Source organism: Chlorocebus sabaeus, chromosome 20 (assembly GCF_047675955.1).
Source record: "Chlorocebus sabaeus isolate Y175 chromosome 20, mChlSab1.0.hap1, whole genome shotgun sequence".
NCBI lineage: Eukaryota > Metazoa > Chordata > Mammalia > Primates > Cercopithecidae > Chlorocebus > Chlorocebus sabaeus.
In genome coordinates, this window is record NC_132923.1 from 37,833,561 (window position 1) to 37,853,008 (window position 19,448).

Sequence of the window (19,448 nt, forward strand, 5' to 3'; positions counted from 1 at the left end):
AAGACCCATGCAGAAAATCTAACAATAATTTAATCTTAAAATAGCAAATTATGTTCTATAATTATATATAAATGAACCACTCCCTAGGAGAAAGGATTATATGGGTATTCTTTATCCTCATCATATATTTGTGTACTGAGCTTTTGTTGCTATAATTGTTTGTTTTCAGTGAGGCTGCATTAATATTATAACCAGAAAAATAAGATAATAAAATAAGCATTTCCATATATCCACTAATAATTTTAAAATAAACTATTCAAAGGAATGAACTATATTATAAAATAAGCTATGCAAAGGAATAAACTATATTCCTTTATCATATTCACTTAACTACAAACTGCAATTTGGCAAAAATTAACATTAGTGGAAACTTGGGCCAGCAAGACTGCAGAGAGAGGAGAGCGCTACCTCCATGAGTTACAGAGAAGGTCATGTGAGATGCCACATGTGAGATATAGAGCAGGCCCGGATCACAGCAGGTACTCAGAAATGTTAATTTAGCAGGCATATATTAAGAATCTGCATAGACACATTTGAACATAGCTCCTTTTACTAACCCTACCCTTATCATAACTCTTGTGAATTCCCTACCCTTTCTTACTATCAACCTTGTCCTTGATATGTTAGAGACAAATAAAACAAAGAGATTAAATGACCAAAAGGACATCAGAGCTGTCTGTCACCTCCTTAATAACAAAGGTGATTTCACTGGACTGGGTAGACGGTTCCCCATTTTTTGTGCTCATCCAGCTGAAAGGTAATTGTTCTCTTTTATATTAATAGTTCTTGCCAAGTCCAGAGCTATTCCAAAGCAGTTCCTAAATGGCTGCACTTTCCTGTCAGAATGTCCAAATAAGCCCTCAAAGTCTTATTGTAAGAGGACATTGCACAGCCAAGTGAATTCAACGATATTAAAATAAAGTTTTGAGAAGAATGTGCTCTTCCAGTTCATAAGATAAGCCAGGAATCACTTGCTCTCAAGCTTTCATCATTAACACCATCAGCATTGACAACAACAAAGCAGATTTTCTTTTGCACCTTCAAGAAAAATGTTAGGAAATATCCATGCCCTATATCCAACATGTCCTGTTTTACTGTTTTAGAATCCCTTTACATTAGCAGGAAGTCATTTTCTTTCGTTATTTGAGTATCAGTGTACTTTGAAATCATTCATCCTGCTCAAATGGATTTTTAATTTTATTGTTTTATTATTCATTTGTTTAAAAAGACTCAACACATTTATCCTTAATTATTGGTCATATAGAACAAAATGTGAATAACATCATTTTACCTAGTAAAAGTTTCATTTGAGACACTCGTTGTGGATTTAGAATCAACTCTCTCCCAATAAATTCATACATCTAAGTACAACATGACACTGATTATTACATGTTCTTAGATGTAATAGATGCCTCTAAGTATAACATGACACAATTATTGTACAATATGATAATAACTGGAGTTGGATACAGACCCATACCTCATATTTATAATCTAATTTCCCTCTGCCATTTTAATATTTAAGTTTTAATATCTAAACAATCTGTGACCAGAACTTAATACGGGTAAATCCAAAGGCAAATGTATATATACCCTGTTTCATCCATCACACTAGGAACAGACCCTTTTGGGAATACTGATGAAAAAAGAAGTATTTCCATTAGAATGTGATGAAATTAAACAGGAAATGAATGGTCTCTGGAACATTTCACTTCCCTGTATATCTGAGATATTCTGATGTTAATAGTTAGTGGCGGATTGTTGCTGTTTAGGCCTTAATCTTTCGCTAAGAATCCTTGACCATTTAAGGGCTCCAACTTCTTGATTTTGTTTTACTGGACTGATGTGCCAAATCTGTTACAAGTTTTTCACTCAGGAAAAAATTCAACAAATAAATGGAGCTATAAGGATCTCTGGAAGTTATACAAATGAAAAACAATGATCCCTCCAAATTTATACATTTAAGATGGAGGACACTTGATATAGTTTTGTAACATTTAGAACTGTAGTACACTTGGGGAAAGAGTTAAAAACATCATGCACTGATAGAAACTGCTGTGAAAAACAAAATTTGCGATATGGTACAGCGATGCTCTTTTAACTGTTTCTAAGAAAGGAATGTTTTGTATAAACTGAATTCAATCAATGAGACTGAAAAAAATACGTATTTATGTGAGAAGTACGGTCAAAACCCAAACATTTTAGTTGGAATGCTGTGGAATTGTTACGAACACTTTAAAAAAAAATCCAAATTTAGAAAAATTGGCAGATCTTATCATTTAAAGGAAAATATATTAAGTGCATTTGTCTTGTGATTTTTATACCCTAATATACTTAGGTGTTATAATCGTTTATAGAAAACTGCATGTTTTAAGACATTTTCTTATAAATTATCTCTATTAAATTTTTGATTTGTTTTGTTATTCATAACAAGTGACTTTCTTAACAATTCTGTAATTTAAGTGTAGACAATTTCTACTATAAAGGAGAGGTAAGGTTAGCTCTATGGATTTAAACAGTTAAATGGTAATAAAGCTTTATGTTGATAAATGTACTTTATTAAAAAGAAATATTTTATATCATTCAAAATCTGAGATTTATGGGAAATTCATTTTAGATACTTGATTTTACTTATAGTTGTTACCAGAATGAAAAATTAAGGAGAGACAGAAAATGATCTTTCCAGTTCTACCCAGTTAAAAAACAAAACAAAACAAAACAAAACCACGGATCTGTTCGATCATCTCTAGCCCACTAACATGAAACTCCTAGGTCAGTTCACATCTCTGCCTTTCCTACCTCCTAACTAGTCTCATCATGCCCAGTGTTGCCTAACTCTGACCCATGTACAGTCAGAGTGATCTTTCCAAAAGGCAACTCTGATGCTGTCAGTTCCCTGCTGAAAACTACTCAGAGGTTCCCATTTCCCTTAAAGGTAAAAGACTAAATTTATATAGCACTCTTCAGCCTAATCTTTCAATTCAAAACTACCTTCACTCCTTCTTCCTCCAAAAAAGAACCTCAGTTATCTGAACATGTTCTCTCTCCCTTCGAGGCTTTTGTACATGTGTTTTCTCTGCCTCCAACTCCATTTCTCACACCCTCATCTGGCAACTCCTTATTCTTCATTCAGGTCTCTGCATAAACATATCCTTATTTTTCCTAGATTAGGTTATATGCCCCTGCAATGTCTTTCTATACCTAACCTTTATACCATTTTGTTATGCTCTCTTTGTGACTGTTCCCGTCATTGGCTGTAACTACATGAGACAGGGATTGTGTTTGCCTTGCATGCTGTGGTCTCTCCAGGGCCAGGCACAATGTCTGGTGATAGAAGGGGCTTAATTAACTCTTGTTGAATAAAAACATCAATATCAGTTACTCTTTCAAGGTATATAATATTTCAGTTTAAAGTTCTTTTAAACTGATAAGCACTATATACTCTAAATTACAGGGGTCCTCAACCCCTGGGCCACGGACCGGTACTGGTCACTGGCCTGTTAGGAACCCAGCCACACAGCAGGAGGTGAGCGGTGGGTGAGCATTACTGCCTAAGCTCTACTCCCTATCAGATCAGAGGCAGCATTAGATTCTCACAGGAGCGCATGTAAGGGATCTAAGTTGCATGCTCCTTATGACAATCTAACTAATGGCTGATGATCTGAGGTAGAGCAGTTTCATCCTGAAACTAACCCCGCTCCCACCTAGGTCCACGGAAAAATTGTCTTCCATGAAACCTGTCCCTGGTATGAAAACGGTTGGGGACCACTGCTATAGGACATAATTTTGTTAATGTAATAATTTCACATATTCATTAATTCAGCCAGAGATAAAGTTAAAGATGTTCTTTTAAAATATACTTTCTAGGAAAAGTATGTTTACGATTTAAAAAAAAAAAACAAAAAACTTATCTGAGGAAAAGTTAGTTGTAAAAAAATGAAATACAATCATCTGAAAAATAAAATGAACATAAAAAAAAAAGATGTTGTTACTCTTTGCTGATGGAATGGGATGCTCCTTTGTTGATGGTTTTAGAATAGCTACAGAAGACGGGGATAGCAAGGATACAGGGAACAGGCCCTGAACTGATTTTCTGCTCATTCAAACCTCTGTTCCTTTCCTTCCTTTGCCAACTCTTTATAAATGGAAAAGAGAGAGGAAAGAGGAGTAGATAGGAGAATCATTAGAAAGCATTATCAAATGCTTTTGAAGAATCGAAATCCAAAACAACAAACTGAGGATAAAAAACTAAATGGTAACTGACAACTTCATCGAAACTGAGCTACCAGAGGGGCATCAGAATGTGACACTGGTTCTTTAATACACTCTTTCACATTGGACAGACCAAAAGTAAATGAGAATATAACTTTAAAATGAAGCAATATCAAATAACACTAATTACCTGTTCATAATAATGGATATTCTCCTCAGCCATATCTGTAAATGCTAACTTGATATCATTTTGCATATTTTGTTTCCATCTTTCCCAATCTGCTTTCAGGGCATTATTAGCGCATTCCACTTTATCTTCAAGTTTTCCAATCTCCTCTGGAAGCTGAATTAGGTCACAAAGAGAGACAAATTGACCTATGTATTATTTCCATTAGGTGAATTCATCAAATATAAGTTGAACAAAATACCAAAACAGCTAAGTATAACTCTTTTTTGTTTTTAATCACCAGTATTTACCATATGTACTAACGAAAGTAAAAAGAACACGGGGTTCAGTCAGGGTTGTTGAGTACAGTTCTATGGCTGGCCACCAATTAACACTTGACCTTGGCTAAGTCTCTCAAATCCTGGGCTTCAGTTTCACTATTTATGAAACAAAAGCAACTGAGCCAAAAATTAACTCCAAAGTCTTTTGTATTAAGACTCTCCTTACAACTATGATTTCTGGTGATAATATTTACGTTAAAAAATACGGTTTCAGACACTTCAGCTTCCCAGTTCTGGTCCTCATTTTTCAATTGTTTTTAGCAGAAGGCTCAATTAACTGAGAGGTTATAACATCCATACTCTAGTCCCGCCTGGAGGCCCAAGGGATTAACTTGTAAACTTTACTCAGATAGCCAGTAACAGAGGCAGAAGTTTATAGCGCAAGATGCCCAGATCCTAGACCATGAGCCACTGGACAGACTTAGTGTAATATTTACCCTCTTCCCCACCTTATCAGCCTTTCAGTATGTAATCCATTGATTTATTTTTTTATATTTGGCATATTCATATATATGTATTTATATATTTATATTATAGCGATTCATATATTCAGTGTATATTTACTAAGTGTCTTGTCTATAGTGGGCATTTGTCTAAGACCTGGAGATTCAGTAGTGAAGAAAATACACAAAAATCCCTGTTTTTACCACAGCTTATACTCTACTGAGGAGAGACAAACTACAGGCAAGGTAAATAAAAAATACGAACTGTCTGCTGGTAATAAATGCTAGAGAGAAAAACGAAGCAGAAAAGTAGACAGGAAATGTTAGGATGCTGCAATTTCAGATAAGGTGGCCAGCGACAGCCTAAATAACTATGACCTGAATAAATATCTGAAGTAGATGTGAGAGTGAACCATGGGCTTCTCAGTGGAAACATATTCCCAGCAGAGGAAACACCAAGGGCAATGACCTGGAGGTGGAAGTATGCCTAGGTGATTTAAGAAGAGAAAGACCTGTTCACTCGGATGGTAGTTTCTTTTGCTGTGCAGAAGCTCTTTAGTTTAATTAGATCCCATTTGTCAATTTTGGCTTTTGTTGCCGTTGCTTTTGGGGTTTCAGACATGAAGTCCTCGCCCATGCCTATGTCCTGAATGGTATTACCTAGGTTTTCTTCTAGGGTTTTTATGGTATTAGGTCTAACATTTAAGTCTCTAATCCATCTTGAATTAATTTTCGTATAAGGAGTAAGGAAAGGATCCAGTTTCAGCTTTCTACTTATGGCTAGCCAATTTTCCCAGCACCATTTATTAAATAGGGAATCCTTTCCCCATTTCTTGTTTTTCTGAGGTTTGTCAAAGATCAGATAGCTGTAGATGTGTGGTATTATTTCTGAGGACTCTGTTCTGTTCCATTGGTCTATATCTCTGTTTTGGTACCAGTACCATGCTGTTTTGGTTACTGTAGCTTTGTAGTATAGTTTGAAGTCAGGTAGCGTGATGCCTCCAGCTTTGTTCTTTTGACTTAGGATTGTCTTGGCAATGTGGGCTCTTTTTTGGTTCCATATGAACTTTAAAGCAGTTTTTTCCAATTCTGTGAAGAAACTCATTGGTAGCTTGATGGGGATGGCATTGAATCTAAAAATTACCTTGGGCAGTATGGTCATTGAATGGGAGAAAATTTTTGCAATCTACTCATCAGACAAAGGGCTAATATCCAGAACCTACAAAGAACTCAAAGAAATTTACAAGAAAAAAACAAACAACCTCATCAAAAAGTGGGCAAAGGATATGAACAGACATTTCTCAAAAGAAGACATTCATACAGCCAACAGACACATGAAAAAATGCTCATCATCACTGGCCATCAGAGAAATGCAAATCAAAACCACAATGAGATACTATCTCACACCAGTTAGAATGGCAATCATTAAAAAGTCAGGAAACAACAGGTGCTAGAAAGGATGTGGAGAAATAGGAACACTTTTACACTGTTGGTGGGATTGTAAACTAGTTCAACCATTATGGAAAACAGTATGGTGATTCCTCAAGGATCTAGAACTAGAAGTACCATATGACCCAGCCATCCCATTACTGGGTATATACCCAAAGGATTATAAATCATGCTGCTATAAAGACACATGCACACGTATGTTTATTGCGGCACTATTCACAATGGCAAAGACCTGGAATCAACCCAAATGTCCTCAGTGACAGACTGGATTAAGAAAATGTGGCACATATACACCATGGAATACTATGCAGCCATAAAAAAGGATGAGTTTGTGTCCTTTATAGGGACATGGATGCAGCTGGAAACCATCATTCTCAGCAAACTATTGCAAGATCAGAAAACCAAACACCGCATGTTTTCACTCACAGGTGGGAACTGAACAATGAGATCACTTGGACTTGGGAAGGGGAACATCACACACCGGGGCCTATCATGGGGAGGGGAGAGATTGCATTGGGAGTTATACCTGATGTAAGTGACGAGTTGATGGGTGCTGACAAGTTGATGGGTGCAACACACCAACATGGCACAAGTATACATACGTAACAAACCTGTACGTTATGCACATGTACCCTAGAACTTAAAGTATAATTAAAAAAAAAAAAAAAAAAAAGAACGGAAAGACCAGTATGGTTGCAAAAAAGAGAGAAAAAAACGAGGGCGGGAGAAAGTCCTGGGAAATAAAGTTAGAGAAGCAAGTGAGTGGCCAGATCATACTGAGCCATGTAGTCTACGGTTAAGGTTCTTGGATTTTATAGAGATCCAAAGCCAGGAAGATTTGAGCAGAAATGACATCATCTCGCTCATGTTTTAAAAGGGGCCTTATATGTTACCACTATTTCACGACAAAGTATTTGTGAGAGGCCATCTTTTAAAAAGGATTCCTATTTTAAGATGCTGAAATGTAAAAATGTCTTATAACCAATAAAATGTTACTTCCGATGCTTGTCTGAATTAGCTCCTTTTTAATATGAAATTTCACTTCTGTTCTTATTTCACAGCAGCTGTGTGTGCTTTCATTTCTCAAATAATAGATATTTGGTATTATATAAAACTCGCATTACCAATGTGAGATCTATTTCAGTAGAAAGGTTGACTTTCATGTTTGTGTCTGTGTTTTTTCACTCTCTTGTTTTGTTTGTACGGTCAAACCATATCAGTAAGAATACATTATGGGACTCTGTAGTCTTCTGGGTAATTATTTTGCTAAATCTTAAAGAACATGTCCAATGGGATGTTATTGAATAACTAATAATGATAGGTTGTGGGTGCTTGGAAATAGGCACCTACAGCCATAATAAAATTGTTGAAAGGCCAAACTCAAATAGGATCTGGGTCTGCTAGGAGACCTCAGGGATGTTAGAGAGCCTCCTCTGGATTATTGGATGGAATCTTGCCATTTGCATAGCCAGATGGGGGTTATTAACAGAATGTCTCCATCTAGGATCAAGGGGTACATACACCAATTATAACCACACTGTTAACTCTCCTCTGCTTAGGTTTTGCAGTTTAAAATGCTGATACAGTGGTTCTACTGAAATCGGCTTTCAGGAAACATAGTATCTAAATCACATAGTCTATCTTTGTCTTCTTCCTGATGCAGCTTAAAATGGTGTCCCTGCCATAAAGGATTTACTACAAAGAGTTTTTCCATGTCAATCTGTAAATCCCCCTCATTAAAGCCTTTGAAGTAGTCGTCTGGTCAGTTGGTGGCTCTGCTCTAACCAGCAGGTACTGTGTTCCTAGAGAAGAACTTAAGAACTCACTCTCAGAACTTTGCCCTTACTGTCACCACAGAATTGATTGTAGCCTTATCAGTACAGCATTGGGATTAAGAGGACTGACAGTGGGTTAGCCTGGTCTCAGTTTAAGTCCCACTTCTGTCGTTTACAAGTTATGCGACATTCAGTAAGACTATCTGTTGAAGCCCTAGTATCTTTATCTGTAAAACAAAGGTAAAAATAATAACATGCATTTCATTGGGATTCTTATAAAAACTGCAGCATGAAACAATGACCATTAATTGACTTACACAGGGCCTGAAAATTTGCCTACTAAATGTTCTCACCATCACCATCACCATCATCATCAGTTGGTGAAACTGACATTAATTCCTTCTCTTCTTCTGGTATTTTAGTCTCTGGTAATATGTCATTCTTCTACCAGTGTCTAGGTCTTAAGCCAATTTCTAGTGCTATTTCCTCAATCTATTTTCACCAGTGTAGAAAACGACACATATGCTTTAAATATGTATGATGAATTATTGTCATTTTTTGGTGACTATATCGGGTTTTTTCTTTCTTCGATGAGTTATTCATAATTTTAGTTGGAAAAAAGGAAGGTAAAAAAATTAGGCATTTCCTCACAGTGAATCATCTTCCCATAATTTCAATTCTAAGAAACACTAACATAATAAGCACAAAACACCTAATTCAAATTAGGAATGATCTGCACTACATCTTTCCCAACAATTTACAAAAGCATAATATAATCAGATATCTTTCCCCTTCGTTGACTTCAATTTTACTAAGTGCTTTGGCACAAAGACTATGCATTCTGACTGTGCCATCCATCCAAGTTCTAATAGAACATATATACCCAACAAAAGTTAACCTGAGGGGGAGAATAGCCCACTGGCAGGCTAAAGAAGTCCTTCTGGTGTTTTATTGTTCCCTCCAACACCACATGTCAGGTTTCAATAACTCTAACCATAGGAAATTCAACTCATTTACTGCAAAATAGCATGGAAAAGACTGGGCTAGATAGGATTTAAGGCTTGGTATTATCCTTCTTTTCACAAATACTGACAGCAGTTTAGCCCTCTATTATTGGAAAAATTGAAGAAGCAAGCCATCCTTGTTGCCTGCAAAATGTTGTAATGCCAAAATAAGTAATAATAAAAGACTGTAAGATAGTGAAAACATGCTTTATATTTAATAGTAAGGCTAATGGGTAATTTCTAGCTTCAGTTATATTCAGCTAGAAATTAGCCACACAATTAAAGTCATTAATCCTAAAAGCTCAAACAAAACAATATGTTTCTACAGTGGTGAGTACATGTCTATAGTAACAGTAACAGCAGTAATCATGACTATTTTTTGCATTGTGTCATAGGCCAGTGTTTTAAGCTATATGCTTTCCATACATTATTTCACTTAATCTGCATAAGCACATTACAAATGTGGTATTATCATCTTCCTATTACAAGCTGGGAAACCAGAAGAAAGAAAAGAGATTACATAGCTATTTGTGGCATATCAGGGATTCAAACCGATGTCTGCCAGTCAAGGCAGGTGCTCTATTCATACTGACTGAATAGCACCAGCCATTGATTGGGCAAGCTTGTCTGTGGCTTTCAAGGTTAAACTGATATAGCTGTTATCTCAAGGAGTTTGTAATCTATTAGGTACAGGTACGCAAAAGTAAAGCAAAAACCAAAGGCTATAATAAAAAGTAGAATGGGATACCATAATGGAAGGAAAAACGTAAAAGTAGTATTTACAGATACTGAATGGGATATTAATTCTGATTATGGGGTAGGGGACATTTTGACTTTTAATTAACTAGTCAGTGACTGGGACAAGGAAACGCCTATCTGAGGATGTGATATGAACACAATCACATAAATACTATGCTACAGAGTGTGACAAAAGAATGGACAAGAGGCTGGTCTGGAGTTGGCAAGGAGAAGCATGGGAAATGCAGCTGCAAATGCAGATTAGAGACTGACAAGTAAAGGCTGGAAATGATATTGAGCATGAAAAGGATTTTGCAAGAGATGGTAATCCACTGAAGGTTTTGATCAAGGCAGAGCTGTACTTCAGCCAGATTGAGTCAGAGGTATGTGGAAATTGTTAAGACAGAAACAGAGGAGGAGAAGAAAGGAAACCAGTTCATCTAAAATGGGACTAAGGAATCAAGAATAAAAATCAACAGGGAGGCTCTGGTTGGTTCTCACTCATTCACCCAGCAGCTTCCACTCAGCATCCATCTAGTCTGCGTTAGGAACGAAAATGGAGGGGGAAGAGATGGACCTTGCTCTCACAGACTGATGCCATTGGGGAGAAATAAATAAGTAATCAGGAAAAGAAAACTTGAAAGGCATTCATGCAAAGCAAACTGCACACGTTAGTTCACAGAAGCATGTTTACCTTGGAGTTTCTGAAGAACTACAGATGGTTCTTTAAGGATGATACCTACAGTACAGTACGAGTAGATGAAGAGCTAAGGAAAAGGACAGAGAGGCAGGCAGTGCCAGGTCCTACAGGGATTCTCCTGCAGGTTGTTTGGATTTTCATTGAAGACAAGTGGAGGCGCTGAAGGAATTTAAGAAAGAGGACTAGAGAACAGTGGTAAAGATCAGACTCCTGATGCCACAGAAACTGAAAAGCAGCGACTGAAATGCTGGGAGGCAGAGTCAGGAGGGTCTAGCCCTGACATAGATGGTGGGCACTGTGAGAAAAGCCTGCATTGCTGATAAGGTTAACTGGAAGAACAGGTACTGCAAGGTGTGAAGGAGATGATGGCCTGAAGGCTAACAGTGGTAATACATTCACTGTCCCAAATAGTATTGCAAAGTGAGGGACACTGTTATAAAACATTCAAAACCATTTAGTTGCAGACAGAGCAAACAATTTTTGGAGGCTAGCAGGAATCAAGATTAAAGTTAAGCTTTGAAGCTTCCAAAAAGACTTTGCTACACTAATTTGGGTGGTTTGGGCAGGCTGGGAGATAATATGGATACACCAATTGACATACCGATTGCACCAAAGCAGAGCTGACATTTTAAATTTAAAAAATTACAGGTATATGTCTAAGGAAGTAAGTAAAACTGATGTGCAGCTCTGCTCTTTTGGGAGAGACCTCTCTTCATTATCAAGGTTTTTTATTTGATGTTTCAATGATGCTTAAACTGCTCTGGAATTCTTGTTTGAACTAAAAACAGTAACGTGGTTCATTTGGAAACTGTTAAAACATTTGGTCCTCTAAAATGAATGACTAATCCTCCTCATTCAAACACATAAATATATACATCTGTTTTTATTTGTTGACCCTGACCTCTTTGATACCTCTTTGGAAACAATTAATTACGGATGCTCCTGACTTACCTATGTAAAAGAAAACAAAAACTCCAACCTGAACCCCAATTCACTATGCCAAAAGAAAAACATTAAGCTGAAAGCTGAGTCATGCAAGAAGCTGCCTTACCTTTTGTTCCTAAGCAGATACCTATAGATAAAAAGATTAAATATCTCCACAGGTAGCTACTCTAAGTTCACCTTATCTTATGTAAAGTGCCCATTCACTGAGGCTGAGAGGAATACATAACTGACTACTCCCCTACCTGCTCCTTTTCTCTTGCAACAAGTGGATAACAGTACCCTCCCTATTTCCCCTCCAGCCCACTTTTCCCCTTTAGATACTGAAGCCTTCAAAATCATCTTTGGAGAAAGTTACAGGCCACAGACTGTTTCTGAGACTCCATGTTTATTTCCTCCACGCATGTCCCTAACCTTGGCAAAATAAACTAAACGGATTAAGACCTGTCTCAGATACTTTTTCGGCTACACCTAAATCCCAATAAGCCCACTGTTAGTTGAAAATATTGTAAGTCAAAAATGTATTTAATGCTGGTAACACAGCAGACCGTCTCCAATTTAAAATCATTCAACTTAGGATTTTTTGACTTTAGGATAGTGAGAAAACCAAACACATTCAATAGAAACGGTAACCCCACCTTAAAGTTGAATAATCCTAAATGGAACCATCAGAATTCACGGACCATCTGCATTTTGAAGTGCTAAGCTTTCAGGGCTATCTGAACACTGTAAATCATTTTACTGGTTTATAAGTCATTCAAACGTCATTCACATTTAATTAAATCAAGTTAGTAAGAAATGCAAACAAATTCAGGAAACTTTGTAGAGTCATGTGCCACATAACATTTCAGTCAATGACAATCTGCATATATGACAGTGATTCCTTCCATAAGATAATCACATGGTATTTTTACTGTACTTTTTCTATGTCTAGATACACAAATATTTGCCATTGTGTTTCAATGGACTAAAATAAAGTGCTGTACAGGTTTGTGACTCAGGAACAACACGCTACATACCACAGAGCCTGGGTGTGCAGTAGAGCATGACATCTTGAAGTTGTGTAAGTATACTCTACAATATTCGCACAATGATGAGAATGCCTAAAAACACATTTTTCAGAACATATCCTTATCATTTAGTAACACATGACTGTATAGTAATTGAGTTATGTGATGCTGAGTTGAGTTCCCGTGAAAAAGAACTGAAAATTTTTCTACTGAAGTCCAAAGACAAAGAGGGAAATATTAGGGAATTCTGAAGCAGCTCATGCTCACCAAGACAACTACTTTGTGAGAATTATGAAGTAAAAATATGAAGTTTATTCACTTAGCTAATAAATATTTTTCCTGTCTACTATGGGCGACGCACATGGTAGATGTTATGAGAGATACACTGTAATAAGCACATAGCTCCTTGAGGCACTTGAAGCTAAATAACACACTATTCTTATACTTTTAAAAAAACTTTTATTCTTATAAAAAACAGTATTCCTATACTTTGGAGTTTTCTTTTGTTCATTCTAAAAATAATAATAATAATAATAAAGGGCAGGAATAAATTCTGAATTGTTTTTAGTTATAACTATTTTTACTGAGAGGGGAATATGACCAAACTTTGGTAAGGCTGACATATTTCTCTAAAAAGTATTATTATTAGTCTTAAAAAGCGAAAACAGAATTTGCTGATTCCTGAGAAGAAACAAAATTACAGGGGGAAAAAAAAGGAAATAATTTTTTAAAAATCACACTACAAATAAGTCCACCAATAACATATTAAATGTTATTTCGTTATTTCTTACCCATGGACAGTACAGTATAAAAGGCAGCATCGAGTGGATGAATAAAAGACGCATGAAGTTCATGTCATGCCCCATCTATTGGAGGGATCCCAATCCAGCTGAAGGTCATTTCCTCCCTTTCTTGTTAGATCTGGCTTGCTTTTTCTGATTCAGTTCAAAGTTATCTAAGGAATTGTTGTGGGAAGTCAGGGACCTCGAATGGAGGGACCGGCTGAAGCCATGGCAGAAGAACATAAATTGTGAAGATTTCATGGACATTTACTAGTTCCCCAAATTAATACTTTTATAATTTCTTATGCCTGTCTTTACCGCAATCTCTGAACATAAATTGTGAAGACTTCATGGACACTTATCACTTCCCCAATCAACACCCTTGTGATTTCCTATGCCTGTCTTTAATCTCTTAATCCCATCATCTTCATAAGCTGAGGAGGATGTATGTTGCCTCAGGACCCTGTGATGACTGCGTTAACTGCACAAATTGTTTGTAGAGCATGTGTGCTTGAACAATATGAAATTTGGGCACCTTGAAAAAGGAACAGAATAATAGCAATGTTCAGGGAACAAGGGAGATGGCCTTGGACTCTGACTGCTGGTGAGCCAGGCGGAACAGAGCCATATTTCTCTTCTTTCAAAAGCTAATAGAAGAAATATTGCTGAATTCTTTTTCTCAGCAAGGAACATCCCTGAGAAAGAGAATGCGCTCCTGAGGGTAGGCCTATGAACGGCCCCCGTAGGGGCAGCCTTCTTTTATGGTCGAAGCCAAAGCGATGCAATAAGCCCCTGTCTCCTGTAGCACTCCTGGGCTTATTAGGATGAGGAAATTCCTGCCTAATAAATTTTGGTCAGACAGGTTGTCTGCTCTCAAACCCCATCACCTGATAAGATGTTATCAATGACAATGCATGTGGAAACTTCATTAGCAATTTTAATTTCACCCCGTCCTGTGGTCCTGTGATCTCGCCCTGCCCCCATTTGCTTTGTGATACTTTATTACCTTGTGAAGCATGTGATCTCTGTGACCCACACCCTATTCGTACACTCCCTCTCCTTTTAAAAATCGCTAACAAAAACTTGCTGGTTTTACGGCTCAGGGAGCATCACAGAACCTGCCAACATGTGATGTCTCCCCAGGACACCCAGCTTTGAAATTTCTCTCTCTTGTATTCTTTCCCTTTATTTCTCAGACCAATTGACGCTTAGGGAAATAGAAAAGAACCCACGTTAAATATCAGGGGTGGGGTTTCCCCCGATAGGGAATGGTCTGATGATTAAAAGGGTCAAAACAGATGCACTGGGTTCCATAAGCACTGGCTGCGCTGTGAACCCTGGTCATCATGTTGTGAATGTTTACAGGTCACATGGGCAGGTGGGAAAAGTAATGTGATAAATCCAAGCATTATTATCAGAAAATAAAAACTACATTCTGTTGGCATGGACTCATAGGACCATTTCTAGAACTGCATAACAGAGCACTGTTTTAGTATTATTCCATTTTTAAAGAGCATATGACTGCTAACATCACCACTGGGGCACTAATCTCACTAGCCCATTTAATCATATTGGAGGTTTTTCTCCTTATACACTCAACACTGACTTTTGGTAAAACTAATCCAGAAACATAATATTCTAATAATTTTCATTAAAAAGTGCTTTTATAAATTCTAATTTAATATTACCTTTACAAATTTAAACTTTCAAGAACATATCTTCACATAAGCATAACCATCAGAAACAGACCTAATATTAAAGTTGCATAAATCTCTGAAAATATGGTTTATTAGCTTTTTCAACCAAATGATTAACTGGAATGTGAAGAGTAAAAAAAAAAAAAATCACAAAAAAACCAAAATAATTTTATTAACTTTATGGAAAAGATTAAAGTGATAGAACATTTTGGAATCTCATTAAGAGAATAAAGATAGTATTTTCTTTCTGACAAAATATGGTCTTGGAAATTGTATCACAAATATCTACATATAACTATTACAGATGAGAACTGCATTCTCACAAGGTTAGAGTAGCAAATAAAAAAAAGAAAATATTTTTTAATTGTTAAAAAGAACATATTCCACAAATCTAAGTTTCCAAAAATACTTTATAATAAATAAAATTTGGAGAAAAATTTAATAAAATGGGATTACTTAAAGACTAAATAAGATATAAAAATAATGTATCCAGAGTGCATACATTTGATCTAATGCTAAATATTTAAAAATAACCGAGCTTTTCCTCTTAGAGAGTAAAGTGTGTTTAAAGATGACTGGGTAGTCTTTTGCTCTTAAGACTTAAGTTTGATACTCTGATGCTATTTCTCTCAATATATGTCTATTACAGAGGCAGGAACTTTACTTTCAAATTTACTAATAGAAATAACAATGATGTCATTGAATTCACTTGACTATCCTATGGCCTCTTACAAATGGTGAGAGCTTATTTGGACTTTCGAGCAGGAGACTGCAGCTATTTACAATTTGCTTTAAAATAGCTCTGGACTTGGCAGGAACTACAAAAGAGAACAATTACCTTTTGGAGGGATGGACACAAAAAATGGGGAACTATCTACTCAGTCTGGTGAAACCAACTTTGTTATCAAGGAGATGACAAACAGCCCTGATCTTTACATTCTTGCTGCAAGGCCTTTTGATCATCTTAATGTCTTTGTGTTTCTTTATCTCTAACATATCAAGGATAACTTGATAGTAAGAAAGGGTAGGGACTTCATGAGAGTCATAAGAGTAGGGTTAGTAAGGGTAGCTACGTTTCAGCAAGTCTACTGCATATTGCAGATTCTTAACATGTGCCTGCTAGATGAACATTTCTGAGTACCTACTATGATCAGGCCCTGCGCCGTATGTCACATGTGGCATTTCACTTAACTTTCTCTGTAGCTCTTGGAGGTAGCTCTCTGCCCCTGCCCTCGCGCTCCCAGTCCAGCTGGCTTACCTTTCAGTAATGCAAAAGCAGAATTAGGCATGCGATGCAAATCCCTATGACAGTACTGCAGGCTGGTTCTCAACTATACTTTTCTTCTTCCTAATTGTTTAGCAAACTCCATCTAAGGATTTTTGTTTTTTTAAGTTCCACAATGCATGTGCAGGATGTGCAGGTTTGTTACATAGGTAAACATGCCATGGTGGTTTGCTGCACCTATCAACCCATCACCCAGGTATTAAGCCTAGTATGCATTAGCTAGTTTTCCCGATGTTCTCTCTCCCCACCACCCCCACCAACAGGGCCCAGTGTGTGTTGTTCCCCTCCCTGTGCCCACGTGTTCTCACTGTTCAGCTCCCATTTATAAGTGGGAACATGTGGTGTTTGGTTTTCTGTTCCTGCGTTAGTTTGCTGAGGATAATGGCTTCCAGCTCCATCCATGTCCTTGCAAATGACAAGATCTCATTCCTTTTCACAGCTGCATAGTATTCCATGGTATATATGTACTGTATTTTCTTTATCCAGCCTAACATTGATGAGCATTTGGGTTGATTCCATGCCTTCGCTTTTGTGAACAATGCTGCAATGAACATACATGTGCATGTATCTTTGTAACAGAATGATTTATATTCCTTTGGGTATATACCCAGTAATGGAATTGCTGAGTCAAATGGTATTTCTAGTTCTAGGTCTTTGAGGAATCACCACACTGTCTTCAACAATGGTTGAACTAATTACATTCTCACCAACAGTGTAAAAGTGTTCCTATTTCTCCACAGCCTCATGAGCATCTGTTGTTTCTTGACCTTTTAATAATTGCCATTGTGACCGTCATGAGATGGTAGCTAATTACAGTTTTGATTTGAACTTCTCTAATGATCAGGGATGTTGAGCTTTTTTAATGTTTGTTGGCTGCACAGATTTTGTTTTCTTTTGAGAAGTGTCTGCTCATGTCCTGTACCCACTTTTTAATGAGGTTGTTTTTTTCCTTGTAAATTTAAGTTCCTTGTAGATTCTGGTTATTAGACCTTTGTCAGATACATAGACTGAAAGCATTTTCTCCCATTCTGTAGGTTGTCTGTTCACTCTGGAGATAGTTTCTTTTGTTGTGCAGGAGCTCTTTAGTTTAATTAGATCCCATTTGTCAACTTTTGCTTTTATTGCAATTGCTTTTGACATCTTCCTCATGAAATCTTTGCCCATGCCTATGTCCTGAAGGGTACTAGATTGCATTCCAGGAATTTTATAGTTTTGGTTTTTACATTTAAGTCTTTAATTCAACTTGAATTAATTTTTGTGTAAGGTGTAAGGAAGGGGTCCAGTTTCAATTTTTTGCATATGACAAGCTTGTTCTCCCAGCACCATTTTTAAAATAGAGAATCCTTTCCCCATTGCTTGTTTTTGTCAGTTTTGTTGAAGATCAGATGGTTGTGGGTGTGCAGTCTTATTTCTAAGTTCTCTATTCTGTTCCATTGGTCTGTGTGTCTGTATTCGTACCAGTACCATGTTGTTTTGGTTACTATAGCATTGTAGTATAGTTTGAAGTCAGGTAGCAAGATGCCTCCCGCTTTGTTCTTTTTGCTTAGTATTTTCTTGGCTAGCTGGGCTCTTTCTTAGTTTCATATGAATTTTAAAGTAATTTTTCTAATTCTGTGAAAAATGTCAATGATAATTTAACCAGAATAGCATTGAATCTATAAATTACATTGGGCAGTATGGCCATTTTCACAATATTGATTCTTCCTACCCATGAGTATGTAATGTTTTATCCATTTGTTTGTGTCCTCTGATTTCCTTGAGCAATGGTTTGTAATTCTCCTTAAAGAGGTCCTTCACTTGCTTTGTTAGCTGTATTCCTAGGTATTTTATTCTTTTTGTGAAACTGTGAATGGGAATTCATTCATGATTTGGCCCTCTGCTTGACTACTGTCAGTGAATAGGAATGCTTGTGATTTTTGCACATTTATTTGTATCCTGAGACTTTGCTGAAGTTGTTTATCAGCTTAAGAAGCTTTTCGGCTGAGAGGATGACGTTTTCTAGATATAGGCTTGTGTCAGCTGGAAACAGAGACATTTTGATTTCCTCTCTTCCTATCTGAATATTCTTTATTTCCTTCTCTTGCCTGACTGCCCTGGCCAGAACTTCCTAAGCTGAACAGGAGTGGTGAGAGACTGCACTCCTGTCTTATGCTGGTTTTCAATGGCACTGTTTCCAGATTTTGCCCATTCATTATGATATTGGCTGTGGGTTTGTCATAAATGCTCCTATTATTTTGAGTTATGTTCCATTCATATCTAGTTTATTGAGAGTTTTTAACATGAAGGAATGTTGAATTTTATCGAAGGCCTTTTCTGCATCTATTGAGACAATCATGTGGTTTTTGTCTTTGGTTGTTTATGTGATGGATTACATTTATTGATTTGCATATGTTGAACCAGCCTTGCATCCCAGGGACGAAGCCTACTTGATCATGCTGGAGAAGCTTTTTGATATGCTGCTGGATTTGGTTTGCCAGTATGTTACTGAGGATTTTCACATTGATGTGCATCAGGGATACTGGCCTGAAGTTTTATTTTTTTATTGTATTTCTGCTAGGTTTTGGTATTGGGGTGATGTTGGCCTCATAAAATGAGTTAGGGAGGAATCCTTCCTTTCCAGTTGTTTAGAATAGTTTCAGTAAAAATGGTACCAGCCTCCTTTTGTTCCCCTTGTAGAATCCAGTTGTAAATCTGTCTGATCTTGGGCTTTTCTGGTTGGTAGGCTATTTATTACTGCCTCAATTTCAGAACTTATTATTGGTCTATTCAAGGATTCAACTTCTTCCTGGTTCAGTCTTGAAAGGGTGCATGTGTCCAGGAACTTATCATTTTCTTCTTGATTTCTTAGTTTATTTATAGGTATTTATAATAGGTGTTTACAGTATTCTCTGTAATACTGTAATA

At 36.9% G+C, this 19,448-nt stretch overlaps 1 protein-coding gene across 3 annotated transcripts in view; it reads right to left on the minus strand.

Moving 5' to 3' along the window:
* SNX7 (sorting nexin 7) overlaps positions 1-19,448 on the minus strand; it is a 109,416-nt gene that overhangs the window by 17,979 nt on the left and 71,989 nt on the right. For 2 of the 3 annotated variants that reach the window (XM_037982648.2, XM_007977860.3), the window contains one exon: positions 4,403-4,555. The exons of the other annotated variant lie outside the window; for it this stretch is intronic. In XM_037982648.2, coding sequence (XP_037838576.1) covers positions 4,403-4,555 — 153 coding nt within the window. The remainder of the gene's footprint in view (positions 1-4,402; positions 4,556-19,448) is intronic. 3 annotated transcript variants of the gene reach the window in all.